Source organism: Hyaena hyaena, unplaced genomic scaffold, assembly GCF_003009895.1.
Source record: "Hyaena hyaena isolate Hyena2069 unplaced genomic scaffold, ASM300989v1 scaffold_41, whole genome shotgun sequence".
NCBI classification, from domain to species: domain Eukaryota; kingdom Metazoa; phylum Chordata; class Mammalia; order Carnivora; family Hyaenidae; genus Hyaena; species Hyaena hyaena.
In genome coordinates, this window is record NW_024080673.1 from 889,031 (window position 1) to 912,728 (window position 23,698).

At 36.9% G+C, this 23,698-nt stretch overlaps 1 protein-coding gene across 1 annotated transcript in view; it reads right to left on the minus strand.

The window, feature by feature from the left end:
* Positions 1–23,698, minus strand: part of UBXN4 (UBX domain protein 4) — a 50,126-nt gene that overhangs the window by 25,739 nt on the left and 689 nt on the right. The window contains exons 2-5 of the mRNA XM_039229920.1: positions 13,885–13,987; positions 11,165–11,193; positions 10,546–10,664; positions 9,784–9,958 (exon numbers count right to left, since the gene is read on the minus strand). Coding sequence (XP_039085851.1) covers positions 9,784–9,958; positions 10,546–10,664; positions 11,165–11,193; positions 13,885–13,987 — 426 coding nt within the window. The remainder of the gene's footprint in view (positions 1–9,783; positions 9,959–10,545; positions 10,665–11,164; positions 11,194–13,884; positions 13,988–23,698) is intronic.

Consider the following 23,698-nt stretch of genomic DNA (forward strand, 5'->3'; position numbering starts at 1 on the left):
GCGAACTTTCCTGACGACACAGAAACAGGCACAGAGACTTAGACAAAAATGAGAAGACAGAAGAATTTGTCCCAAATGAAAGAACAGAAAAAGGCTACAGCTGGAGATCTAAGTGAAAGAGATAAAAGTAACATGGCTGATGAAGAATTTAAAGCAATGATCCTAGGGATACTCGGTGGACTTCAGAAAATCAAGAAAATCACTGACCACTAATATAGAGATAAGAAATAACAGCAGTGAATAAATGGTTCAATAAAGAAAATGAGAAATACACATGATGGAATAATTAGTATGCTGGAAGAAGCAGAGGAACAAATTAATGACTCAGAAGACAAGAGTAATACAAAGTAATCAAAGTGAACAAAAGAAAAAAAAAAAGAATTATGCAAAGTGAGAACAGACTCAGACTTAGGGAACTAAGTGACACCATCAAACATTCTAACATTCATATAATACGGTTCCCAGAAGAAGAGAGAAAAAGGAGGCAGGAACTTTATTTGAATAAATAATATCTGAAAACTTCCCAAATCTGGGAAAGGAAACAGATATCCAGATCCAGGATGCACAGAGAACCCCCAACAAAATCAATAAAAGCAGACCCACACCACGACATATTGTAATTAAAATGGCAAAATATAGGGGTGCCTGACTCTTAATTTCAGATCAGGTCATGATCTCATGGTTCTAAGTTCAGGTCCCACATCAAGCTTCATGCTGACAATGTGTGAGCCTGCTTGGGATTCTCTCTCTCTCTGCCCCTCCCATGCTTGCGATCTCTCTCTCACTCTCTCTCTCTCTCAAACGAATAAACTTTGAAAAAATATTTTTTTAATTGGTAACTTTAAAAAAAGGGAAAAATACAACAATACACAAAAAATATTAAGGGGTATCTGGCTGGCTCAGTCAGTGGAATGTATGACTCTTGATCTCAGGGTTTTAAGTTCGAGTCCCATGATGGGTGTAGAGAATACTTAAAAATAAAATCTTAAGGGGCACCTGAGTAGCTAAGTTGGTTGAGCATCCGACTCTTGATTTTTGGCTCAGGTCAAAATCTCAGGGTCATGAGATCAAGCCCTGTGCCCTGAGCATGGAGCCTGCTTAAGATCCTCTCTCTCTGCTCCTCCCCCATGTGCACTCTCTCAAAAAAAAAAAAAGAGGAAAAGAAAAAATATTAAGAGCAGCAAGACAAAAGGCAGTTACATACAAGGAAAACACCATACGGTAATCAACAGTTTTTCACCAGAAACTTTCCAAACCAGAAAGGAATGACAAAATATATTCAAAGTGCTGAATAGGAAAAATCTGTAGTAAGGAATACTCTATGGAGCAGGGCTATCAGAACATAAGGAAAGAAAAAGAGCTTCCCAGGCAAACAAAAACTAAAGGAGCTCATGACTACCACACCAGCCCTACAAGAAATATTAAAGGGGACTCTGAGTAGATAGGAAAGACCAAAAATGACAGTATGAAGGTAGGAAACATTAAAACAATAAAAACGAATAGTTCTGTAAAAAAAAATCAATGAACTCACAAAATAAATGGATGTAAAATATGATACCATATACCTAAAAACATGGCTTGGAAAATTGGTTCAAACTTAAATGACCATCAACTTAATATAGGGTGCTATATGCAGATGTTATATACAGACTTAATGGAAACCACAAATCAAAAACCTGTAAGAGATATCCAAAGAATAAAGAGAGAGAAATCCAAATATAATTGACCTGAGGTGCTTGGTCGGTTAAGTCACCGGCTCTTGATTTCCACTCAGGTCATGATCTCATGGTTCTTGAGTTCAAGCCCAGCATTGGGTTCTATAATGACAGCACATAGCTTGCTTAGGATCCTACCTATCTCTCTCTCTGCTCCTCCCCTGCTCACTCTCTCTCTCAAAATAAATAAACTTAAAACAAAAAAAAGACACAAGGTAGCAGAAAGAGGAACAAAACAAGACTCACCAATATGCTGCCACAAAAGACTCATTTCAGACCTAATTCCACCTGCACTGAAAGTGAGGGGATGGAGAAACATTTATCATGCAAAATGAATGTCAAAAGAAAGCTGTAGCAGCAATACTTACATCAGACAAAACAGACTTTAAAACAAAGACTGTAACAAGAGACAACGAAGGACACTATATGGTAATAAAGGGGACAATCCAACAAGATATTAAAATTGTAAACATTTATGTCCCCAACATGAGAGCACCCAAACATATAATAAGTAATAAATATAAAGGAACTAATCGATAATAATACAATAGTAGGGAACTAACACCCCACTTGTATCAGTAGATAGATTATCTAAACAGAATATCAGCAAGGAAACAATGGCTTTGAATGACACACTGAACCAGATGGATTTAACATACATCAAGAACATTCCATTCCAAAGCACAAGGGCACACATTTAAACACATAGGAAACATTCTCCAGAAAGGATCACATTATTAGACCACAAAGCATGCCTCCACAAATTTAGAACGACTGAAGTCATACTATGCATCTTGTGTCACAACAACATGAAACTAGAAATCAACTATAAGAAGAATTCTGGAAAGAACACAAATGAAGGTTAAATGAATGGGTTGACCAGGAAATAAGAAATAAAAAGTGTACGGAAACAAAAATGAAAATGCAACGGGTCAAAACGTTTGGGATGGAGCAAATGCAGTTCTAAGAGAGAAATTTATAGCAATAGAGGCCTAACTTAAGAAGAAAAATCTAAAATAAACCTAAACCTTACACATAAGAGAGCTAGAATAAGAATAAAACCTAAAACCAGTAGGAGGAAGGAAATAATATGAGAGAAATAAATGAAATAGAAACTGAAAATACCAATAGAACAGATAAATGAAATCAGGAGCTGGGTTCTTTGAAAAAACAAAAACAGAAACAATAAAACTGATTAATTTCTAGCCAGACTTAACAAAAAAAGAGAAAGGACTCGGGAGTGCCTGAGTGCCTAGCCGGTTAAGCATCCAACTCCTGATTTCGGCTCAGGATATGATACCATGGAATTGAGCCCCGCATCAGGCTCTATGCTGACAGCAAGGAACCTGCTTCAGATTCTCTCTCGAGGCTCTGTTACTGTCCCTCCCCTGCTCATGCTCTCTCACTTTTTCTTAAAATAAATAAACATAAAAATAAGAGAGAAAGGACTCAAATAAAATCACAAAGTGAGAGAAGGGAAATAACCAACACCACAGAAATACAAACAATTTTAAGAGATTATAAAAAACCAAATGTCAACAAACTGGAAGAAATGAATAAATTCCCAGACACATACACAGACTGCTAAAACAGAAACAGGAAGAATTAGAAAGTTTAAACAGACTGATTACCAAAGAAACTGAATCAGTAATCAAAACATTCCCAAGAAGCAAAAGTCCAGAACCAGATGGCTTAACAGGCAAACTCTACCAAATTAAAGAAGAGTTCATACTTACTCTTCTCAGACTATTCCAAAAACTAGAAAAGGAAGGAAAACTTCCAAATTCATTCTATGAGGCTAGCATTACCCTGATACCAAAACGAAACAAAGAGAACACAGAAAAAAGAGAACCACAGGTCACTATCTCTGATGAAGACAGATATAGGCCACTATCTCTGATGAAGACAGATGCAAATATCTTCAACAAAATACCAGCAAACTGAATTCAACAACATACGAAACAAAACAAAACAAAACAAAAAGCCCCATACCATTCACCAGGGGGCACCTGGCTGGCTCAGGTGTCAGAGCATGTGACTCTTGATCTTGGGAGTCATGAATTCAAGCCCCACATGGGGATAAAGTTTACTTTAAGAAAAAGTAAAGAAATCATTCACCATAATCAAGTGACATTTATTCATGGGTTGCAAAGGTGGTTCAATATTTGCAAATCAATCCATGTGATACACATCACTAAGTATAAGAACGACATGATCATTTCAATAGACAGAAAAAGCATGTGACAAAGTGTAATATCCATTCACAATAAAAACCTTCAACAAAGTAGGTCTAGAAGGAACATACCTCAATATAATAAAGGCCATACAGAAAAAACCCACAGCTAATATCATTCTCATTGGGGAAAAACTTTTTCTCCTAAGATCAGTAATTAGAGATGTCACTATTACCACTTTTTTTTCCCTTAGTTTAAGAAAAAACCAACTTGTCAAGTTGGTTTACATGTAACACCCAGTGCTCATCCCAACAAGTGCCCTATTACCACTTTTGAGTATTGGAAGTCCTAGTCATAGCAATCAGACAACAAAAAGAAGTCAGAGGCATCCAAATCAGTAAGGAAGAAGAACAACTTTCACTATTTGCAAATGATATGATACTCTATATGATACTCTATAGAGAAAACCCAAAGCACTCCACCAAAACACTGCCAGAACTGATAAATTAATTCAGTAAAGTCTGAGGTAACAAAATCATTGTGCAGAAATCTGCTGCATTTCTGTGTACCAATAATGAAGCAGCGGAAAGAGAAATTAAGAACACAATCCGACTGACAACTACACAAAAACTAACAAGACACCTATGAATAAACTTACACAAAGATGTAAAAGATCAGTACTCTGAAAACTATAAAACTCTGATGAAAGAAACTAAAAAAGACACAAAGAAATGGAAAGACATTCCATTCTCGTGGATTGGTAGAACATTCCATTCTCGTGGATTGGTAGAACAAAAACTGTTAAAATGTCTACACTACCCAAAGCAACTGACATATTTAATGCAGTCCCTATCAAAATATCAACAGCATTTTCCACAGAACCTGTGAAACAATCTTAAAATTTGTATGCAAACACAAAAGATCCTGAATAGCCAAAACAATCTTGAAAAAGAAAAAGCTGGAGGCATCACAATTCTGGATTTCAGTATTACAAAGCTGTAGTAGTCAAAACAGTATGGTACTGGAACAAAAACCGACACGCAGATGAATGAAACCCTATAGAAAACCCAGAAATAAACCCATAATTTTATGGTTGATTAATCTCCAACAAAGTAGGAAAGCATATCCAATAGGAAAAAAACAGTCTCTTCAACAAAACTCAGAAAACTGTACAGTTAACATGCAAAAGAATGAAACCGGACCATTTTATTATAGCATACACAAAAATAAACTCAAAATGGATTAAAGACCCAAATACGAGACCTGAGACCATAAAAAGCCTGGAAAAAAGCACAGGCAGTAGTTTCTCTGACATCAGCTGTAACAACATCCTTCTAGATGTGTGTCCTGAGGCCAGGGAAACAAAAGCAAAAGTAAACTGTTAGGACTACATTCTAAATAAAAAGCTTCTGCACAGCCAAGTAAACAATCAGCAAAATTAAACAATCTCCAAAGTGGGATGAGAGACTTGCATATAACATATCTGATATAGATGATAAAGGACTAGCAACCAAAATATATAAAGATCTCATAAAACTCAACACTCCAAAAATGAATAATCCACTTAAAAAATGGGCAGAACATATGAACAAACATTTCTGCAAAGAAGTTATTCAGATGGCCAACAGATAACATGAAAAGATGCTAATCCTGCATCATCAGGAAAATGCAAATCAATACTACAATGAGGTATCAGTCAGAATGGCCAAAATAAAAAAGAAATAAGTGTTGGCAGGATGTGGAGAAAGGGAAACCCTCTTGCACTGTTGGTGGGAATGCAAACTGGTGCAGCCACTGTGGAAAACAGCTGAAAGTTCCTCAATAAGTTAAAAACAGAGGCACCTGGGTGGCTCAGTTGGGTGTCCAACTCTTGGTTTCAGCTCAGGTCATGATCTCAAGGTTCATGAGTTTGAGCCCTCTGCACGATCAGTGCAGAGCCTGTTTGGAATTCTCTTTCTCTCTCTCAAAATAAATAAATATCATTAAAAAAAAAAAGTTAAAAATAGAACTATCCTAGGGTTCAACAAATGTACTCCTGGGTATTTACTCAAAGAACACAAAAACACTAATTCAAAGAGATAACATGCACCAAGAAACAGACTCTTAATTACAGAGAACAAACTAATGGTTACCAAAGGGGAGGTGGGTTGAAGGATGGATAAAATAGATCATACGGATGAAGGAATGCATTTGTGAAGAACACCAGGTGATTAAAATAAAAACTTAAAAAAGAGCGGCACCTAGATGGCTCAGCTGGTTAAGCATCTGACTCCTGATTTCAGCTCTAGTCATGATTTTGTGGTGGTGGGATCAAACTGGGTGTGGAGCCTGCTTGGGATTCTCTCTCTTTCTTCCTCTGGCCCTGCCCCCACTCACATTTTCTATCAAAAAAAATTTTTTTTTTAAAGAATACAGCAAAATCCAGACTGTGGGAAGCTATAGGAAAAAAAAGGAGAGTGGGAATCTATTTATGAAATGGGGGGAAAAAAAGGACTCAATAATCAGTAATAATACACTGGACTCCAAACAAACTAAAAACAGTACAATATAAATAATGCCTAGATAATCAATGGTAAAAAAAAAAAAATTACTGTAAAACTGACTAGGTTTCATAAGAGAAAATGATATTGTAGTTATTTTTTTTAAGTTTTTATCTTTTAAATACTCATTTTTAAAATGAAATGATATAGTGCCTAAGATTTGTTCTAAATAATAAACAAAAAGGAGAAGAGGAGTAGGGGGCACAGATGAGACAATTTTGGCCATGAGTTAGTAACAGCTGAGACAAGGAGTGGGTTCATGGAATTTCTTACTCTGTTTTCTTGAGACTTTTGTATGAAGTCTGAAACTTTCCACAATGAAGTTAAAAAAAAAGCTACAAAGAACTGATATTAGAGCTGCTATACTCAGACCTCAGGTAAGACAGAGGAGGTTTCTGTGTGAGCATGTTTTTTTTTTTACTTCCTTTGGGTAAATACCAAGGTTGTGATTGCTAGAGTGTGTGCTAAGACTTATGTTTACTTTTGTAAGCCACCAAGGTGTCTTCCAAAGTGGCTGAGGAGTAAATTAAATGCATACTAAAACAAAAGAATCAACACTCTTTACAGGACTATAAGGGAATCCTGAGTGTCTACAACAATGTACAACATACAATCCAAAATTTCTTGACACACAGTCTAACAGGAAAATGTGACTCATTCTCAGGGGAAAAGACAATCAACAAAGGTCAACCCTGAGATGATCTAGCTACTAGCATTATCAGACAAAGACTCAAAAGCAGCCATTATAACTCAATGAGGTAAAGGAAAATGAAATGAATTCAAAGATAAGTTGAATAAACTGTTGGTAAAGAGTACTGAGGGACTGAGTAAAATTTCTGTAACTTTCTTTGAGTCAAACTGTTTCGAAATAAAAAGCTAGAAGAAGAAAAGATGGAAGTAAGAGTAAGAAACTCTAGAATCATTTTACCTGCAAAATGGTACAACCACTTTGGAAGACAGCTTGGTGGCTTACAAAAGTAAACATAAGTCTTAGCACACACTCTAGCAATCACAACCTTGGTATTTACCCAAAGGAAGTAAAAAAAAAAAACATGCTCACACAGAAACCTACACAGAGATGCTTACAGAAGCTTTATTCATAACTGCTAAAACTTTCAAGAAACCAAGATATCCTTCAGTAGGCGAATGGATTAATAAACTGCAGTACATCTAGATGATGGAATATTATTCAGCTCTAAAAAGAAATGAGCTATCAAGTGATGAAAAGACATGAAGGAAGCTTAAATGTATATTACTAAGTGAAGAAAGCCAATCTAAAAAGACTACTATATGACATTCTGGTAAAAGCAAAACTTTTACCAGAAGACAGTAGGAGACAGTAAAAAGGTTAGTGAAGATGAAAAGGTGGAACACAGGGAACATTTAGTGGAGTAAAAATGCTTTCTGCCCCACTGATACTATAATGATGGATACACATCATTATACATTTGTCCAAACTCATGGAATGTACAACACCAAGAGAAAACTGTAATGTAAACTATGGACTTTGGCTGATTATGATGTGTCAAATGTGGGTTCATTAGTTCTAAAAAATGAACCACTTTGGTGAGGGATATAGATAGTGGGGCAGGAGGTATACACAAAATCTGTACCTTCCTCTTAATTTTGTTGTAAACCTAAGACCACTCTAAAAAAATCGATTAAAAAATGGTTAACTTAAAGAAAAGAGTATAAACATATTACCCAATTTTATATAAAATAAAAATTCACTAGGGGCATCTGTCTGGTTCAGTCGTAGAGCATGTGACTCTTGATCTTGAGGTTCTATGTTTAAGCCCCAGAATGGGTGTAGAGATTACTTAAAAATAAAAATATAATAATAAAAATAAAATAGAATAAAAATTCACTCGGGCTCAATAGCAGAAAGAGATGATGAAGCAGATAGTCCGTGAACTTATAGATCAGCAAGATTATCCAATCTAAAGAAAAGAGAGAGAAAGAAAAAAAGAAACCCCTGGGATATTATCAAGAAGTCTAACACACATGTAATTATTTCCAGGAAGATGAGAGAAAAAGAGAAAAATATTTGAATAATGACTCCGAATTTCCCAAATTTAGTTAAAGTCATAAATTTACAGATTTAAGCTCATCAAAACCCAAGCAGAATAAATACAAAGAAAAACACATCTAGGCATATTATAGTCAAACTGATGAAAATCAAAGAGAAAAACGTGAAGGCAGAGAGAAAAGCAATACACTGCATACATGGGGAAACAGTGCTAACAGATACTTCTCATCAGAAAACTATGGAGACCAGAAGACCTTTAAAGTGTTGAAAAAAATAACTGTAAACCCCAAATTTTGTGTCTAGCAAAAAGCAGACACTTTCATTTTTCAGACAGGAAGAGAAACGTTTTGTCAAAAGACCTGTAAAACAGGAAATGCTAAGGGAAATTTTTCAGACTGAAAGAAAAGGATACCAAGGAAAACATCTTCAAAAGGGAATGAAGAATTTAGCAATGATAAATATCCGGGTGCTAACTGGGCTACATTCACAATAGCATCCCTTAGTTCTGTAGGCATCCAGAATTTGGGGGATCTATAGAAGTAAAACCTCAAAATGCAGCTAGTGAGAGAGAACCTGGTAGCTATTCTTCAAATATTCAAAACCTGTTATGTTTAACTTCATAAGTACCACTAAAGTTAATGCGAAATTACAGGACATCACATTTCATCTCAATATAAAGAAAATTTTTTTCTAAAAACTAGGGCTTTGACAATAAGCATCTGTGCAAGGAAATGAACTTCCTGTCACTAAATATCAAATAGAAGCTATGTGGGATGCGAGAGCAGGATCATCTCTTAGGATATTAATCTGCTAACTTAATTTATCTAACCCTATGTTGCCTAATACAAGCTATATTATAACAAAAACCTCTGAACAGAATCCCTTATAGTATAAAATTTCTCTTTTGCCTTTTTCCATCAACCTCAACTATAGTCACATCCCTTATTCCCACAAGCTCTATTTTACAATTATCTTTTAATTCTAATTTCTAAAAATGCAAATACTACTGTTTAAATGTATACAGTATCTTACAGGTTATAAAAGCAATTCCAAATATATCAGTTCATTTGAACCTTTCAAAATCCTCTGGCTGAAAAGATATTTGTAAAACTGTTAAGATTACAGAAACAGAAGAAAGTAAAAAAAAAAAAAAATGCCACTACATGACCAACACCTGTATTTAAGACAACCCTTAAATTTTAAGTTAAATGAATGTGACAGGGAAGAAACACAGTATTTTTATTTTTAAGGATATTAATCCCTGGCCTTTAAAACAAAGTGAAGGAATACTTCTACTGTATCCAAAAGGATACACTAAAAATTACCTGTTGCAGCATCTGACTTTGTATCAGAAGTGGGTGGTATCCCACAGGGCTCCACATTTCTGGACTGAGAGTTTTCAGAAGTGTTGTTAGGTTCCAACGACACGGATGGAGTAGAGACTGAGCTTTCTGATGGGCTGCCATTTGTCACTGATGTTTCACCTTTTAATGAGTGCATCTAGAGAGAAACCACATTGGAATTTAACGAACAGATAAAAATCTAAACCTACCATGGCAGATGAGACCAAAATATGAGTAAGTCAACTATCTCTATAAAAGGGAAAAGTACTAAATTTTCTAAGTAGATGGATCTAGATTGTATAATCCTAAACATAGCATAATCACACTGTGGAATTCAACTACAATGTGAGAATAACATAAAAAGGTTTTTAAAGCACACTGTTGATTTTCCTTCTATTAGAATTCAAGGAAAAAAGTTTCAAGCTATATTAGCCATTTGCACAAACTAAGTTCCTTAAAATGTGTCAAGCAGTTCAGTTTGGGACCTTAATGTTCAATCTCTCTTTTGCAATAAAATAATAGTGAAAAGAGAAGGCAGAGTAAGAAGTCACTCATTATGTATAGGTACCTATAACTTCACAATGCGATTTTCAAAACCAATCCGGGAAAACAGGATTTTCTACCTTTTAAGTTTAAATGGCAAAGCAGGTTCCTGAATATACAGAGCAGCTCCAAAAATATTCCAATGTCAAGTTTCTGACAAATTTTCCCAGGTTTATACAAAGAAATTCTCTTCCTTCTCACCTGCCGGACTTTGTGAATTCTGGTAACAAGTTCATCTGCAGAAACACTTCCTGCGATTACTTCCAAGGGAATTCCACTGTCTCCAATAAAGAAACTGGATGGAACACACACTACAGGATCTGTACAATTTAATTAAGTCTAATGATTTGTGAAAAAGCAAGGGGATAATTTTATGAAATGCTACTGATAACAAAGCAAGATAAATCTTTGTGAATTTCAGTGTAATCAGCTAATACGTTTACCAAATAATTTCAACTACCATATCATTACGCTTGTCATGCATATGATAGGTAAAATGATTTATTTATACTGTATATCTGAAACATCCATTACATTTCGCCCATTGTAACTTTTATGTCTATCTTGCCTCTTGAAAACTATTTCTAACATTCCAACCAAACTGCTCCATATTGCTTTCCAGATATTGACAATAAAAACTCCCTATGATTCCCTACAGTGTAGTAACTCAAAGGACACTCAGTAGTATCAGGTTCCCCAAAATAAGAATGCATGGTTCCTAAATAGAAATGAGTAATTTCTAAATGTCATGCATTAACCAAAACAAAGGTAAATCCTCAAGCAAAATATTTATCAAACCAATTCTTCATTGAAAGGATACAGATTTGTGAAAATTGTAAGCAGGCTTCACTGTAAAACAAAATCAAACAGAAAATCACTAGATGTGTTCAAGTATTTCCACCCAAATATTCAGTTATTTTTATAGACATTTACTCTACCAATTAAAAGCATTTCTCTGAAATTACTAGTACCTTTCATAGTTGTCAGCTGGAAGGAGAAAAGTACAATTCTTACAGACCTCTTCCAGTTTGTTTTATAATTTTCAGATTAAAAAGCCACTTAATTCTTGCAACACATAAAGTGGCGGCTGGATCTGATAGCTAAAAATCAAGTTAGTATCTGCTATGTTGCTTTCTCAGCAGCAAGTATATCTGAATATAGTATCTTAACTTGTAACAAGAAGATACTAATGCTTATGATTTACTTCTGCAAATGATAATACAATACTTTGTAAAAACAAAAGATTCAAAACTACCTAAATATCTACCAGTAAAAACTAATTATGCAATCATAAAAAAGGTACAGAAAGTATGTCAAATGCTACCTCTTTTGTAAAAAAAGAAGAGGTAAATAAACAAAAATGTAAAAAAAAGGGGGGTGGGGGAATTGTGTTTTCTTAATTTGGTTACTCCAGAGAAGGAAACTGGGTGGTGAGGGACAGGGATAGAAGAAACTTTACATTATGATACAAGTAAGAGATACTGATCAATGCAGATGAATAATACCGAGAATCAAATTAATGTTTCTAATTTATACTCATTTTCTGAACATAAAGCATGATTATCACAAAAACATCTGAAAATATAATAAAAAGGATAAAGAAAGCTACCTTCATAAGGAAATACATGCTAAAGTGTTACTAGAACATTAGATAATTTCATTATTACTGTACAATAAATAAAATGTACCATTCATAATTTAAGACACATTAGATTCTATTAGCAGGCAGTCTCTAATGAAACAAAAATCAACCATCACTATACACAGGCATCCTTGCATCTGCTTTTAGAAATTTGTTTAAAAAAATTTTTTGAGGGGGGAGAAGTAGGGGGTGATGGGCATGGAGGAAGGCACTTGTGTGGATGAGCACTGGTTGTTCTATGGAAACCAACTTGACAATAAACTATTAAAATTTTTTTTGTTTTTGTTTTTAAAAGTACTAGATACATCAGTCTGTTTGTAACCTCAAGAATTTTGATATTCTCATTTCTTCCACATTTCTAATATCCCTACTTTCTCCTACAATTACTGGTGGTGCTACTGGAAGATAATGGACAACATAAATAACAGAATATATGTTGAAATGGTAAGATTCTTTTTTTAAAAATATTATAGTTCGATAAATATATAGTTGAATAATTGCAGCTGTGAGGCAAACCACTATGATTACAACACTTTTAATATTGAAAAAATTTAGTAAAAAAATTACAAACTTACAAGTAAATTTCTAAATATTTTAATCTTGGCAGTAATTTTCAAACATCACTTATTCTAACATTATCAATATCAAAAGAAAAGGAATACCACTTTGTAGCTGCTAACGAATTAATGTTTCTAGGCACTGATCATTGATGCCTGCTGCTACCATCACAAAGTGAGACAACAGGTCATTATGTGCCTTCATGATGGAAGAATGAAAGACATAAAACCACTTATGAAGTAGTTTTGATAGAAAAAAAAAAACTAACTTGAATCCAACTGCTGATTTACAGGAAACAGACGACAGAGGAATGAACTAGATGAGACTAACAGGGACGCAGTCAACAAAATCTATATGGCAGGAAACTAAAGAATGAAAGACCTAATTTCTCCAAAAAATAAATTGCAAAGAAAAAACCAGAAAGAAAAAGGGTGAGGGGGAAACCTATAGACTAAAAGAGACTTGAGAAAGATCAACACATCACAATATGGATCCCACTCCTGATGGATCCTAAGCCAAACAAACTATAAGAATTAAGAATACAACTATGGCAGACAGGAGACCACTGAAAATGTGAGAAACAGCTGGATATTTGCTATTAAGAAACTATTACTAATTTGTTTTTGAAGTATTACAGTTATGTTAAAATATTTAGCTTTTCACATATTAAATTTGTGTTAACGTCAAAAACTTATTTTTTAGAGACATTAAAATATAGATGAAGTGACGAATGAGATTTGCTTCAAAATTATAGGTGATGAGTGGAAATGAGTGGGTGTGCAAATAAAACAAGACCAACTATAAGTTAATCACCAAGGTAGTTGACAAGTATATGGGAATTCACTGCACTATTCACTTACTTTTGTATGTCTGAAATTTTCTACAATAAAAAAAAAAACATTTTTAAAGGGAGGAGATGGAATGGATAAACAAATAAAAAGACCTGTGGATATTAGGTACTGTGAGGGACCTAAAAAGTACTTATTACTATTGAATTAAACAGCTTCATTCCCAAAAATAGGACCCAAAACAATGGTCAATCATTCAGAGATAATCAATATATAATTTACAGTTACTTCCATGGTCTTACAAGCTGAGAACCACAATTCTTTTGCATTCCTGGTGCACATCACATAGCTGCTTGGTAAACCAGGAGAACTTCAAAGTTCTCAAAAGTTTTTCAGCAAGATACTATGATGTATTTAGAAACTGGCAGTCAGAATTTAAGTTGCCAATATGCTTTAGAGAAATATCAACATTCTTATAGTCTAAGAGTAACACCATAAATCATAACAAAAGACAATAGTTATAATGTTTAAAAAATTAACACATAAGCAAACCTTTTGGTATCGATTTTAATAGCGACAAAACTGTCCGAAGATGCTTCTGTCACCTTCTCATCTTCCCAGCTTGCAGCCATCTGTGTTGACTGCTCATCATCACCTGTAACACATTTCAAGGATACTTACAAGGCCAGTATCTGCTGATTCTTTTCCTTCAGAATATGGAATTTCAAATAAAATATAATTCCACAAATACTATTTTCTACCAAATTTGAAAACTACAATTTTCCCATAAAATGAAAAGCATGACTATGGATGGCATTATTAACATAAAAGTAATAAAAAACAGCTCAGGCTGCTAAGAAAAACAATAAAGACATAATGAGGGCGCCTGGGGGGCTCAGCCGGTTAAACATCCGACTTTGGCTCAGGTCATGATCTCACTGTTTCTGAGTTCGAGCCCCACGTCAGGCTCAGCGCCTGGAGCCTTCTTCAGATTCTGTGTCTCCCTGTCTCTCTGACCTTGCCCCACTCATGCTCTTTCTCTCTCTCTCAAAAATAAATAAACATTTAAAAAATTAAATAAAAAAAGACACAATGAAAATAATGACACTATCTAGATTTACAAAGTACTATTTTCTAAAAGAAGACATTCAAATTATGACGCAAACAGCATCACAATAATTGGAAGTCACAGTAGAAATGTACAGGGGCTATTCTGGCTTTTGTACATGTGATTTTTTAAGAGACACAGTGTATATGTGTGGGTAAGGGGCAGGGAAGGTGCAGAAGGAAGGGGAGGGAGAAAGAGAATGAATCTTAAGTGAGATTCACGCTCAGCGTGGGGCCTTACACAGGGCTCTTGATCCCATACCCCTGGGATCATGACCTGAGCCAAAATCAAGAGTTAAGATGCTTTAACCAAATGAGCCACTCAGGTGTCCCTGTACATGTGGTTTTAGAAAATAAAAGGACAAAATTCTTTCTTCATGTAGACTTTTCTGTCAAGCTCAAGGTCCCCCAACATTACTCTCCAAATTTCTCTAAGGTAGATAGATGCAGGTGCAATTCTGTTTGCATTTTGGGACTTGCCTTTTATTTTAGGTATGGTAATTATAAATGTTATGCTGACCCAAAACAAATCTACAGAATTCAGCACGGTGGCTACTTGGCTGGAGGTGCTACTGATTGGGAAAGAACATGAAGGAGCCTTCTGAGGGTGCTGGAAATATATCTTATCGGAATGAGAGTTACAAGTGTGTTAGTATTTAAAAATGCACTGACAAAATGCTTGATAAGTTATACCTGTCAAGAGATTGTGTCCATTTTAGACCTGTACTATCTAGATTTTGACATAACCACTTAGTGGTGGGCAGAGGAAAACTTACCTAAGTCAGATGAAATCTTTCTGAGATTAAGCAAAGTGTTTTCTCAAGCACTTTGAGGTAAACAACCTCTGCCAATTTACAGATTTAAAAAGTTCTCTGGTTGGGGCGCCTGGGTGGCTTAGTCGGTTGAGCGTCCGACTTTCGCTTAGGTCATGATCTCGCGGTTCGTGGGTTCGGGCCCCGCGTCGGGCTCTGTGCTGACTGCCAGCTCAGAGCCTGGAGCCTGTTTCAGTCTGTGACTCCCTCTCTCTCTGACCCTCCCCTGCTCACGCTGTCTCTCTCTCAGAAATAAATAAAACATAAAAAAAAAAAAAATTTAAAAAGTTCTCTGGCCACATTTTTTTTGTTTTACAAAAATGAGATAATTCTCTATTCTTCTATAAACTATTTTCTTCCCATGTGCAGCCTTTCCCCAATTTAATCCACCCTCTGCATTCCTCACCTCAAGTTATCTCTTTAAAGTAACTCCATCCCTTCAGTTTTTAGGCCAAAACTTTACTTAACCTTGACTTCAGGTAACTCTATCTCCAAAATATATCCAGAACGTAACTATTTCTTACCACTTTCACTGCTACCACCCTGATTCAAGCTATACATATCACCTAGATGATTACAACAGCCTCCTAACTGATCTGCCTGTTCAATCTCCTTTTTTTTTCCACCCAAATCAATACAACTTTTACTGCACTTTTAAAATATCACAAATAAGTGAAAAAATCATCTGGTATCTTTCTATTTCTGAAGTTGGATAACTAGATCTTATTCATCAGTTTGTTGAACTGTTCCTTTTTCAGAAATGTAGATACCCTCCAAAAAACTTTCCGATTTCCTTGTTTTGTAACTGTTGTGGCTTGCTGAATCAAAGCAGCTGAGTTTGATACAAGTTCAATGTCATTTCCACTAACTCTTCTTTCTGGACTTGAGATACTGAACAAGCAATGCCCAGCCTCAACGAAACCCTACAGACATATTTTTCACCAAAGAAATCCCAGATTTCCAGAGGAAAACCATTCTCTTGAAAAATGACATTGATGGAGAAGTGAGCGTACACAGAACTCGTAACGCAAGCCCCGTGTAGCCTCCTTCATCATGTTCTTTTGGGGTTTTTTTTGTTGTTTTTTTTCTTTTTTAAAGTAATCTCTATGCCCAACATGGGGTCTGAACTCATGACCCCAGGTCAACAGTCACATGCTCTACCGCCTGAGGCAGCCAGGTACCACCCTGCTCCCCACCATGTTCTATAAATGACTACAGATAGTGCAAATGGTAGCCAGTTTTTTCTATTTCCCCACCATTTGTCAACTCGGACCCTCTTCTTTTTCTTTCCAAAGAGACGGAGTTCTACACTAATGTGACAGAAGTCCTTTCGCAGGGTTCCTCTGGGGCCTTTCACAATAACTGTGCATCCTTTCAGAGTAGATGTCAACATTTTCTGGAATTTCGACAGTCTGCTGACTGCAGTAGATGTGTCAAAGCTGCTCAGTCTCTTCTTAACACAGAAACTTTTGTTAAAAATTTCATATCACATCAATCCTCTGCTCAAAATCCTATAATGGCTCCTACTTTCCCTCCAAGTAAAAAAAGTCCCTGCAAATAGCCTCTTGCCTCGTTACCTACGTGACCTCATTTGTCTTCACTTTCTTCCTATCCTGCTAATATGAAAAACATTCTCACTTTAAGGTTTTTGTACTAGTTGTTTCCTCTGCCAGGATATTTACTTCCCTCAGATATTTACATGGTTAACGCTCAACCCTCTTACGTCTTTGTTCAAATATCATCTTCTCAATAAAGCCTTCCCTACTCATACTTTAAAATAATAGCCTTGGGGCATCTGGATGGCTCAGCTGATTAAGTGTCCAACTCTTGATATGGCTCAGGTCATGACCTCTCAGTCATGAGATGGAGGCCCACATCCGGTCCTGCACTGAATGTGAAGCCTGCTTGGGATATTCCTTTTCTTCTCTCTCTCTCTTTCTCTCTCTCTCGACTCATACTCTCACAAAAATGTGAGCACTTGGGTGGTTCAGTTGGTTAAGTGTCCGACTTCGGCTCAGATCATGATCTCATGGTCTGTGGGTTCAAGCCCTTCATTGGACCCTGTGCTGACAGCTTGGAGCCTACTTCAGATTCTATGTCTCCCTCTCTCTGAGCCTGCCCTGCTTGAGCTCCGTCTCTCTCCCTCAAAAATAAATAAACGTTAAAAAAAAATAATAATAATAATAAAAAAGAATAGGGGCGCCTGGGTGGCTTAGTCGGTTAAGCGTCCGACTTTTGCTTAGGTCATGATCTTGTGGTTCGTGGGTTCGAGCCCCGCGTCGGGCTCTGTGCTGACTGCCAGCTCAGAGCCTGGAGCTTATTTCAGAGTCTGTGACTCCCTCTCTCTCTGACCCTTCCCTGCTCACTCTGTCTCTCTCTCNCTGACTGCCAGCTCAGAGCCTGGAGCTTATTTCAGAGTCTGTGACTCCCTCTCTCTCTGACCCTTCCCTGCTCACTCTGTCTCTCTCTCTCTCTCCTAGAAATAAATAAAACATTAAAAAAAAATAAAAAATAAAAAAAAATAAAATAATAAAAAAGAATAAAATGGCAGCTTTTAGTAGTACCTGGCTGGCTTAGCTGGTGGAGTACGTGACTCTTCTTGATTTCACGGTCATGAGTTCAAGCCCCAAAATGGGCATAGAGCCTACTTTAAAAAAAAAAAAAAAAAAAAAAAAGATAGTCCTAGCCCATAAAGGCTCCTGGTTGGCTCAGTCAATAGAGCATACAACTCTTGATCTCAGGATCATGAGTTCAAGCCCCACAATGGGCCTAGAGTTTACTTAACAATAAAAATAAATAAAATTAAAATAACATAACATAACATAACATAAAATAAAATAAAATAAAATGACAGCCTTACAGACATTCCTAAAGCTCCCTAATTTCCTGGTTTCTTTTCCCCTGTAATTCTTATCACCTTCTAATAAACTATGTGTTTTACTTACTATGTTTACTGTCTTTCCCTCAACTAGAATGCAGGCTCCAAGAGGGCAAGGATTGTTTTCCTTTTATTTACTAACATAATTCAAATGCCTACAATACAACTTGGCATATGTTAAGTTCTTGGGATATAGCAGCCCCTCAATAAGTATTTTGTGGAATGAACAGCTAAATTTCTGGTACAGGAAGTATCTTGGCATAATAATTGACTAATGCTGCACATCTGAATATAATCTATGCGAAATGGGATCCAGAAATAGGAGCTAGGAGAAATCTGGCCATGGAAAAGTAAACAGGGATTAAAATGCATCTACAAACTAGGACCAAAAAGAATGCCATTAACAGTTTTCCAGATGTTGAGGAAGCAAATTGGGAAAATTATCATTTGCAGTGACACAGTTCTGAGCACATCTTCAAACACAATAGGGTAAGGAAATGTCAAATTCCAAGCAAATGACAAAATTATCAACCTAGAAAATAGCTATATGGCAACATTCTTACTACAAACCTGTCTTAGAGAAGGCTGTGAGACATGGGAGATCCTTTTCATTCATTCTTTGTTTCATACGTTCACTATTTTATTCCACACTTACTGTCCTAGGCTTTGGACTATAAGTATGAAACAAATGAAACATTGTCTCCCCTCAACGGAGCTTAAAAATCTAACAGTATAAAAAATGTACTTGTTGGCACTCCTGGATGGCTGAGTCGGTTAAGTATGCCACTCTTGGTTTCGATTCAGGTCATGATCTCACAGTTTTCGTGAGTTTGAGCCTTGCATCAGGTTCTGTGCCGACAGTGTGGAGCCTGCTTGGGATTCTGTTTCCCTCTCTCTCTACCCCTTCCCCACTCATTCTGTTTCTGTCTCTCTCAAAATAAACTTTAAAAAATTTTTTAAAAATGTGCTTCTTTAGTAAACAATTGTAATTACAGTAATAAATACTGAGAAAAAAAGAACAGATCTAGGGGAAAAAATAGTAAGACCCTTTTAGATTGGTGAGCGAAGCCTTCTCTGGGGCAACATTTAAACTAAGACCTAAAGGATGAAAAAACTAAGCCATACAAAGAGCCAGAAGAGTTCACTAAGCAGGATTTTATATGTAGGAAAAGGCCTGTGCGACTGAGAATGTCACGAACAAAAGGGAAAGCCAGACAAGAGGAGACTAAAGCACTGAGAGTCAAAGGTGACTCCCACAATTAGGGTTTATCCACCTGGATGTAAAAGTGGTGTCATTTACTAAAATGTAGAACATTGTGGGGGAGAAAAGCAGGTTCAGGCAGTAAATACACTTTTAAGCCTAAGAATCCTGTGAGGCATCTAAGTGGGGATATCAAGTGCATAGCTACAAGTATGGATCTGCTGGCTACTTCTGAGGTTGGTACTTTTCACTACGTTGTACCATGTAGGTAGGGTCCAAATATCACACCCCACTAGCAACGTCTGTCCATAATTCAACCCAGTGGGAACAACTGCTGCTTGACCAACAGAGATGTAGGGATGAATGGAATTACTTAACTCACTGAGACCTATATTAACTCCAGGGAGCAAGATTATTAATTGCCAACTTCAGTATTTTTAGTTTCTTATTAATCAGTATATAAACCATGCTATGGAGTTAGATCGGCCTAAAATTTTAGTAGAAAACGCTGTGTCCATGGTAGTATTCAGCAGTATCCAAAATAAAGGCACTTCAAAAGAACAATACAGGGGTGCCTGGCTGGCTCAGTTGGTAGAGCATGGAGCTCCTGATCTTGGGGTTGTGAGTTTGAGCCCCACACTGGGTGCAGAGATTACTAAAAATAAAAAATTTAAAAAAAATACAATCTCAGAGGGGCGCCTGGGTGGCTTAGTCAGTTAAGCATCCGACTTTCGCTTAGGTCATGATCTCATGGTTCGTGGGTTCGAGCCCCGCGTCGGGCTCTGTGCTGACTGCCAGCTCAGAGCCTGGAGCCTGTTTCAGTCTGTGATTCCCTCTCTCTGACCCTCCCCTGCTCATGCTGTCTCTCTCTCTCTCTCTCCTAGAAATAAATAAAACATTTAAAAAAAAAATACAATCTCAGAAAGAGTTGCAGACCTTAGTACAGCCAGGAATTCCAACCCAGAAAACATCAACTAGTCAAAATCTAAAAGCTTTTGTGCTCTATTTTAATAAAAAAGGCAGTAAATAGTGTCTGTCATGAAAATTTTAGCCCACCAACAACTCTAGTCTGTGAACTGAGACTGCTTCAGGATCCTTGTCAGAATATTCTACCTTCCCTAGGAATAGAATCAAAATCTTTTTCAGTTTTATGACTTTCAATTTGCATAGTCATAATACTTTGAAAATACTTGCTCTTGTCTGAACTAGTAGTAATCTCTCCAGTCTCCATCCCATAATTTTCTTTAATTCATCCATGAAAATTTCTCTAAATATCAACAACCCGCCTAAAGTGCTTCCTACTTAAGGGGTTCCAGGAACTGAAATATACCCTTAACACCACTTCTTCCAGCCATAAAGATATCTTTTTAGTTTTCTACTGAGTTCATTTACTGCTGTTGAAATCTCCCATTTAAGAAAATCATGGGCTCTGGCTATATCCTTCAGTGTTATGAACAAAGCTCTAGGCAACATGTTAAGTGTTGGAGATTCATGACCCCTGTCTCCGTATTCCTGGAGTGAAACTAATTCTACCTTGTGTTAGAGATTAACTTTCTAAAACTCTAGAAAGGGCAACAGTATTCTGAAGAAGTCAAGGGGCAACCTCCTTTGACAGGCTAACGGTCTTCTGCACACATTCAACATTCATCAGAGTCGCTGATATCCTAAAAGGATATAATACATGCTCATCAGTAAAAAGTTAATTGAAGAATGTATATTTACACACAAAGCTCTAAAGATCTTTATTTTACTACTGTGATAATTAACACTACTGTTTCCATATGTTTCTTAGTTATATGTAGCATTTATTTCAAATTAACTGATTAGCCCAAAAGTGCCTCCTAGGAACATTTAGACATCTTCAATTGTGTTTTTTGTTTTTAAACAATGACTACCATGATCCTAGGTTTCCTAGCCAATTTCAATAATACATGAAGTGTACTGTTGCTCAGTTTTTCTCAAGAAATAAAAAAATATTTTGGGGGCGCCCGGATGGCTCAGTCGGTTAAGTGACCAACTGCAGCTCAGGTCATGATCCCACGGTCTTGGAGTCGAAGCCCACTTAGGATTCTGCGTAGGATTCTCTGTCTGCCCCACCTCCCCCATCCTCCCCTGCTCCCTCTCTCAAAATAAATTAATAAAATTTAAAAAAACAAGACTTTTTTTGAAGCTGCTAAAAAATGTGTCAGGACAAGATAGAAATACTTTTTGTGATCCTGCTACATGTCACTTAACCACTGTGGACATAAATTTCCTCATCTACAAAATGGGTATAACAACTGAGATACCACCTCACACCAGTCAGAGCGGCTAAAATGAGCAAATCAGAGGACTCTAGATGCTGGCGAGGATGTGGAGAAACGGGCACCCTCCTACACTGTTGGTGGGAATGTAAATGGGTTCAGCCCCTCTGGAAAACAGTGTGGAGGTTCTTAAAAAAACTAACAATAGAACTCCCCTATGACCCAGCAATAGCACTGCTGGGAATTTACCCAAGGGATACAGGAGTGCTGATGCATAGGGGCACATGTACCCCGATGTTCATAGCAGCACTCTCAACAATAGCTAAAACATGGAAAGAGCCTAAGTGTCCATCAACGGAGGGACGAATGGATCAAGAAGATGTGGTTTATCTATACAATGTAATACTACATGGCAATGAGAAAGAATGAAATCTGCCCATGTGTTGCAACATGGACGGAACTTGAGGGTGTTATGCTGAGCGAAATAAGTCAGGCAGAGAAGGACAGATACCATATGCTTCCACTTATAGGAGGATTGGGAGGAACTTAACTAAGGACCGTGCGGGAGAAGAACGAGAAAAATAGTGGGGGAGAGGGAGGGAGGCAAACCATGAGAGACTCTTGAAGCTGAGAAAAAACTGAGGGCAGATGGGGTGGGGGGAGGGGGCTGATGGGTATGGAGGAGGGCCCTTGTGTGGATGCGCACTGGGTGTTATATGGAAACCAACATGACAATAAACTATTTAAAATAAAAAAAAATAAAAAAGAAAATGCTATCAATAGAATTTCATTTTAAAAGTAAAAAAAAAATAAATAAAATGGGTATAACAAAACCCTATCCTACTTAACAGAAAAATCAACTGAGTTTTTATGTGAAAAACACAACTTAAATGTCATAAAACTATTAATGTACTCTTTTTTTTTTTAAACTTTAGTTAGGGGCGCCTGCGGGGCTCAGTTGGTTAAGTGTCCGGCTTCAGCTCAGGTCATGATCTCATGGTTCATGGGTTCGGCCAGAGCCCGGAGCCTGCTTCAGATTCTGTATCTCCCTTTCTCTCTGCACTCCCCCAACTCATGCTCTCTCTCCTTCAAAAATAAACATTTAAACAAATAAAATAAAAAGGTTATTTATTTTGAGAGCGAGAGCGCACGAGCATGAGCAGGGAAGGAGCAGAGAGGGAGGGAGGGAGAGGGGGAAGGGGGGAGGGGAGAGGGGAGAGGGGAGAGGAGAGAGGAGAGGGGAGAGGAGAGGGGAGAGGAGAGAGGAGAGGAGAGAGGAGAGGAGAGAGAGAGAGAGACAGTCCCCGAGCTGTCAGTGCAGACCCTGACTTGGGGCTGGATCCCACCAACCGTGAGATCACCACCTGAGCCCAAATCAAGAGTCCGAGGCTTAAGTGACTGGCCACCCAGGGGCCCCAAAACTATTACTGTACTCTTAATTTTTCTTTTTCATTTAATTTTTCTTTCCTTTTTAATTCACTTTTCCTTACAAGATCACAGCAGTTATTATGTCTAACTCTAAAACAGCAAGAGGATCTAAACTAAGCAAGCTCTTCTAATTAACACCACTAACCTAAAAATTGGGCATAATTTAAAACAACTATAAATTTCAAATTTAGTGTTAAACGAAATTCATGTTTTAGCCGGTGTTCTTTATTGCACTGAATAAAGTTATAGAGCTATTATCTAGTCTCAAGTCACAAGCTAATAATCTGAGTACACCGTTATTACACAAATAGTTGAAATAATACACCTAAAATTAATAGTCACAACCACTAATTTGGTTCATGTAATGAGAATCAGCAAAACCATAAAGGCACAGGTTTACTGTAAACCTAGATTTCTGTAATAAAATACGGAGCAAAATAACCCAGAGTAACACAGCATAAATAAGGTAGCTCACGTTTTCAAAACCGTGGATGTTAGACGAAACAAGGGCTGAACACCTACTTCTTCTAAACAAATGGTACAAAAAAATCAACTTGCAACAAAGCAAATGTTCCACATTAAACTCTCTTCCCCTGTTATCATTAAAAAAAAAAAAATCCAACCTATATAAAGCTCAAAAGTTTGCCTCTCAGGAACGTACGACCGCCAGCAACCGAGAACATCAGGTGGCTCCTCT